General features: G+C 41.2%; 1 protein-coding gene across 1 annotated transcript; it reads left to right on the forward strand.

The window, feature by feature from the left end:
- Positions 1–4: 4 nt before the first annotated feature.
- On the forward strand, positions 5–2,544 carry dctpp1 (dCTP pyrophosphatase 1). The gene is given in 2 exon segments (XM_085161801.1): positions 5–289; positions 291–2,544. Coding segments are annotated over 2 exon segments (486 nt in total). The 5' UTR covers positions 5–124; the 3' UTR covers positions 612–2,544.
- The last annotated feature ends 4,090 nt before the right edge of the window (positions 2,545–6,634 follow it).

Raw genomic sequence — 6,634 nt, forward strand, 5'->3', positions numbered from 1 at the left:
TGTATTTTCCAGCTTCCGAGTAAAGAGGCATCATTTCCGGGTTGAGAACTGGCGGGACTTCTTCACTCTATAAGACAGCGGCGTGTTGTTTACAAGCCTCGGAGGTTGTTTAAACACACAGAAAATGATGGCAACAAACAGAAAAGACGCGTGTGGGGTCAATGAAGAGTCGCACACAGCTGCAGTAAACGGAGATGGTGCAGAGGCGTCTCCGCAGTCGAAGCGGCCGCAGAGGTTCACCTTCAGCTCCGAGCCCTCCATCGAGGATATTAGGCGCATGCAGGCCGACTTTTACGGACGAGCGGGACTGGAACCAGTTTCACCAGCCCCGCAACCTTCTGCTGGCCATGGTCGGGGAGGTGGGCGAGGTGGCAGAGCTCTTCCAGTGGAAGGGAGAGGTAGCCGAGGGCCTGCCGGACTGGACCGAGACCGAGCGGGAGCAGCTGGCGCACGAGCTCAGCGACGTGTTGATTTACCTCGTGGAGCTGGCCGAGAAGTGTCGCGTGGACCTCCCACAAGCGGTGCTCCGTAAAATGGCTCTAAACCGTCTGAAATACCCCGCCAGCAAAGTGCAGGGGTCGGCCAAGAAGTACACGGAGTATAAAGACTGATGGACGAAGGGGAGAGCACTGGGGGAGTGTTTGCTGGACCTGCTGCTGTTTAATAAAGACCCACAAACGCTGCACAATCACAGCTCGGTTTAAATGACATTTTCTGGGTTTACATGTTAGGAAACCACGAAAACCTTCAACTGTTGTGTTATCTGGGAGTTATCCGAACTCAAGGAATATGTTGGCTTGTACTGAAGTTCACTTTTAAGTCCTGAGTTTTAGTCTGACCTTCGCTGTGCTTCTGTTAGTTTAAGGTGGGACTGTTGTGCATCGCCTTTCGGGGGTTTATTCGTCACTAAACATTTTAAGTTATTTAGATTGGCTCCAGTGTCAGCACGGATTGGAGTGTTGATCAGTGCCAAACAGACAGTCTTGTCTCTTTTTTTCCATCCAAATGTATCGGTATATTTTTCAAATTTGGATGTTTTTATCACATTTTGTCATAAGTAAAAGTTGAGTGAGTCATGTTTTCACTCTTTTGTCAGCAGTTTTGTGTTTTAAAGGATGAAACTGGATTAGTAATCTGTTAACCAACCTACAGTTGATTAAGCAGTCTTGTACCTTAATCGATGTTTTGATTTCAGTCACATGTCAGGTCATCTTGCTGTCCACTTTATTTGCTGATTCAATAATGTCTTATTATTCATGAAAAGGCAAGTTACGTCCATAAACCAGGACATTTGTATTTGGGCTGTAATAAAGTGCAGTTACAATCCATCCTTTTTTCTTTCTTTTTCTTTTACAAGTTCTTTCTAAGACACTATAATCACGTGGAAGTGTCCCACACTCACATGAAAACGAAAGGTTAAGTGAAGTAAGGATGAAAGGATCCTGTATTTGAAATTGTGTATATATATCGCACTGTGCAAAAGTCTTGAGCCACCTTTAATTTAAAAAAAATTCTGTTAAAACAAATGTATATGGAAATTCAGCATATAAGACAAAAGCAGTTTGTATAATTATGCAATCTTAATGTCCATATTTGGTATGATCGTGAATTTTTCAGCACAGTCTGAACTTTTTTAGGCAGCTTTCTTGTCATTTCTTTAAGTAGTCTTCAGAAATAGTTCTCCAGCTTTCTTTAGGGACATTTAAAGCTCTTCTTTGAATGTTGTCTGCCTTTTGTTCTGTTCTCTGTCAGGATGATCCTACACTGCTTCAGTAATGTTGAGGCCTGGGTAAGACCTTTTCATGTGATATGTGTGTTTTTCTATCCAGATATACTTTTACTACACTGACATTGTGTTTGGGATCATTTTTATGCTAAAAAATGAAGCTGTTGCCAATCAGATCCAGGTGTATCACATACAAGGCTCGCAAAATTTCAAAATCTCTGGTAGCCCTTTGGGCAGGTTTTTAATAGCCCAATATAAATTTAAGTAGCCCGAATAAAAAAGAAAGCTATTTTTTTATGTTTTGTTTCCTTTACAATATTATACATTAAAGTATAATATTGTAACGGAAACAAAAGTTAATCAAAATATTGTTAAAATACAAATCACAACAACTGTATAAAAATTACAACCATCAACTCAAATACTTGGTTCAAATTGAACAGAAATGTCTATGAACTTGTAAGAACTGTGTAGAACATGAATCAGTCTGTGTCAGATCCTGAATCTGAAATTTCCACTGAAGTCACGGGTAAGAGGCAAGTGAAACCAAGATCTAGGCCATTTGCTTTTTGAAGTTTGCAAAGACTAATAAATTTTTCCAAAGGTAGTTCACTCTTTGCAATATAGCACGCTGTTCTAAACAGCTTTTTCAGGAGTTCTTGTTGTGCTTGGTTTATTTTTAGTATGTTTTTTTTTTTTTTTTTTTGCAATTGCTGTTTGTTCTGGGAAAGATACTGCAGACTGGGCAATAATGCATTTCTCATGGGTTCTGATGGGGTCTTTCTTAAAATTACTGGTCCCAGTAACAAAGGCGCTTGTCAACTCAGAAATCAAATGAAACTCACAACACACCTGGCAGAACATCATGTTATTTAGCTCGTCATATTCCAGCCACAGAAATTCTTTTGTCCATGAAACCAAAAAAGCTGCGCTTTCTTTTTGCCTCATAGTCTGATTTGTCATAACTTTTCCGTTTTGCGGTAGGCTTTTCTTTGGCTGCCCCTTCTTCACCCTGACCTGTCTTATTTGGCTCAGCAGAACTAAAATACCATCTTAAATCCTGCTGCTTTTACACACGCACTCACATAACGCTCAGCGATTCTTTGCACACTCAACCTCTCACATGTTTAAGCTTGCTGCAAGAGATTTCACTTGTTGCGTTTAATAGTAAGCTAATGAGTGATAAGACGATGTCAGAGGAATTGGTGCGCAATTAATCGTCACTCACCAATCAGTACTGCTGCTCTCTACACACCGTTCTCGCGATCGCAAAATGAAAGTGAAAGCAAAAAACAAGCGCAAATTCAAACGCGATTTCAATATGTGACATATTGACAGTGGCTCATCGATGCCAATGACATAATTACTCAGCTACATTGGCGAAAGAATGCAAAAGCATAGACATATATTTTCCTTCCTACGATAGCCCGACGGGCAGGGCTGAGTTAGATTTTGGTAGCCCGACTGGAAAAATCGCTAGCCCCGGGACGTCGGGCTAGCGATTTTGCGAGCCCTGACATAGTAAATCACAATCTTATGATACTTTTCTGCGCTCATACGTACATCAATTTTGACAACATCCTCTACACCACTGGCTGCAACACCAAACCATGACAGCCTAAACTGTGTTTTACAGATGGCTTTTTTTGGTAAACAATGTTGTTAAAGGCTAAACCTACTAAATTTAAACCAAATGAAAGACTAAAAATTGCAAACAGCAATAAATCACCACTTCCCTTTTTGTTTGCAGAGACTGAGTGCTTTTTTTTATTTAGTGTACATTTGGCTAAATGGATTTACAGTTTTACCTCTTGTTCATCTATTCATGCTTCTCTATGCAGGTAGTTTAGTTGTTTTGTCTAATTTAAATCAGTATTTTTTAAAGAATCGGGGTGAAAAGTGAATCTCTTGCTATATTTCTGCATGCAAAGATTTTAAAAGTACAATGCATTTGGATGCTCAAGTGAGGCATTTAGCGTAACGCTGAAGCGAACGTCTGATTTTGTTCGTTTGATGTGCTCCGAGATGCAAACATTGCCATCAGCTGTGTATACTGGCGTTCAGCCGGAAGAATGAGTCATCCACAGGCTGCAAAGGAGAACAGCCATGCATCAATAAGATGCTGCTGTATGCGAGCTGAGCCTCACTTCAAAGTAAACAGCTTTATTTGCAGCGTCTACGATATAGCTTTCCACTTTTAAAAATAGGCAGTTGCCCATATCTGGTGGTATGCATTTGATATGAAAACTCATCTCTTCTTCATGTTATTTGCGCATACAACTTCTTTATTTGAAGTGAAGGATTATATAGAAGAAAAAGAAGCAAGTGTTGTGTTTGTTTCTGCGTTAATCAAATGAAGCGCAGCGCTACCCTAATTTGTTGTACATCATCCATAACTCCCACACTAGTGCGAGTTTTGTTCCTCGGCTGAAAGTGAAATCCTTTTCGTTTCATCCAAAACAACAGGCAGAGCAGACAGCAGACGTATGTGCTGCACAGGGAACATCATTGCACAACAGCAGTTTGCTCTTAAATGGCTGATCGTGACACTTTGTAGGTGCTATCACAATATTCACCATCTAGATGAATGCCAGGCAGGTAGCAAGCTGCAATTACAGCTGTCTCAGGAGGTTTAAATGTAGCCATTTTAAGCCTACCCCCTGTTCTACCTGCAGGCTTCTGGTGTGCTGTTTCTCTGAGACCACCTCAGGACAGATTTAGTAAGAAATCTTTACTTTAAGAAGCCTTGTTGGCTGTGAACAGAGCGGAACAGAATGTGAGCCTTCCTACATTAGTGTTCACCATCAAATTATGGTATACATGAGAGTAAGACTTTCTATGCCTGTTTCTGAATATCCTGATCAAAGAGCTATTCTTAAATTAACATTCACTTGTTTTTCTAATCTTGTGGGAATCACTCACACTTTATTATTAAATCTCTTAAATAAGTCAATGTCTGTAAAATATAAGGAATAGCACATGTAACACTCGTCTTTATGTTTCTACCCCTCAGGACTTAATCTTCTTCCAGCATGTATTCACTGCAGTGTAGTGGCCAATATTAGCAAACTCTATGGACTGACATTATTAAGTTAATTTACTTGCAGCCACAGTGCCTACTGCTTGGCAGAAAACTATGCACACACTGGCTTTAGGATTTTACAGTTGGGTGGTGGCTTTTGATACTTTCCAGGAAGCAGAAGGTCTTTTATTTTAGAGCCATGTGTACCCACACACAGTAGCGGTCCTAGCCTGTTTGGCGCCCTGGGCGAACACCCCCTCTGGCGCCCCCCCCCCCCCCTCCTCACACACGAAGAGAGAGACGGAGTATGCATTGTATACAAACGTTGTATGCAAACGGCTACTAAACAGACATCATAATTCGTCATACAATGAGAACAGGACAAATCAACAATTGACACTGACTAATTAATATTATATTATTGTATATATTGTTTGGAGTTTAGTCTGTTACTGTTACTATTTTTACCATTTCTTCTTGGAGGAACTGTGACCCAAATAATTTCCTTAGGGATTAAGAAAGTATCCTGATTCTTAATGTTTTAGGATACATGACCTGCCATTATCCAATGACACATCTGCTTACCTGTATCTTTTGCTCGTTTCTCCTTGTAGGAGTCATAATTAAATGTATTGAATTTTAATGATCACTCGGTTTTCATTTGTTTGGTTGCTATGGTGATGTGTAACGGGAGTCACGTGGGTGCTAGCGGCGACATTAGGAGGGCGTTGTCAGTCTGTCTTTCGCTGGTTTGATTTTGACAGAGAGGAGGGCTGGGTAGCCGTAGTTTTTGTTGACCGTAGCACAACGAGTTTCCCCTTGTTGCATTAGAGCCTGTGATGTTTTAAGAGTTTGAATCGCGAGCCGATCACATTGCTCTGTAAACTTTTCAAGCACTTTAATAAACAAGCAAGCAATTCCACCTCTCGCATTATTGCGTAAAGTTGAGAGGCAAATAGACAGGCTCAGTCCCCGGCCTCTAGCGACTGTGGAAGTCGCTACACTCCTCCTCTTCTTTTCTCATTTAAAAAATGAGAAAAGAAGTTTAAAAACGGGTTGTGTGTGAGACTTTAGATCAACAAAATATAAAATATACATTTTAAATTGTTATTGATCCCTTTACCCCTGGTCCTAAAGTGTATATTTATTTTCTTACTCTTCTTATATATATTGTTTGTTTACTTGCACTGCTGTAACTGGAGCCTCGTCGTCTCGTCTCTCTATATACTGGACTGTATGTAGCGGAGATGACAATAAAGTTTACTTTGACTTCAGCAGCGAGCAGGCGCACCGAGGGCTCTCGCGCTCACTTTTCGCGTATAGAATTTTGAAAAAACATCGGCGCAAATGATAAGTCTGTATCATAATGTCTGGTGTTTTCGTGTTTGTTGATTTGTTTGTAATTTGTTTTATTTTGCGAGTTGGTAATTTTTGCTGCTCCAGCCAGCCAGAGCATCCCCCGCCGCCCCGCCCTTTCCTCCCTGTGCCGCAAGCAGCAGGCACACCTCGCAAACGGAGGGCGCCCTTACTCCCAGCAAATGGGCGATAGAAAACCAATGCCATTCCCAATATGCGCTGGCATGATGTCGGGGCAGCATGAGAACGAGCCGCGATGCCGCCCCCACTACGATGCCGCCCGTATCTAAAACCGCTACTGCCCACACAGAAAAGTAACAGGAAAAAAACAGCCTAAATGTATTGTGTAGGATATCTAGTGAGACTTATACAGTATTTCTTATACTATAGTATAAGATATACTGTTTACATACTGTAAGTTTCCTGTTCTTAAATGACAGGAGTGACACCTGGTGTGATCTTCTGCTGCCATAGTCCATCTGCTTCAGGGTCCTATTCATTGTATGCTCAGTAATGTTCTCCTGCGTACC

Source organism: Neolamprologus multifasciatus, chromosome 6 (genome assembly GCF_963576455.1).
Source record: "Neolamprologus multifasciatus chromosome 6, fNeoMul1.2, whole genome shotgun sequence".
In the NCBI taxonomy this organism is placed as follows: Eukaryota; Metazoa; Chordata; class Actinopteri; order Cichliformes; family Cichlidae; genus Neolamprologus; species Neolamprologus multifasciatus.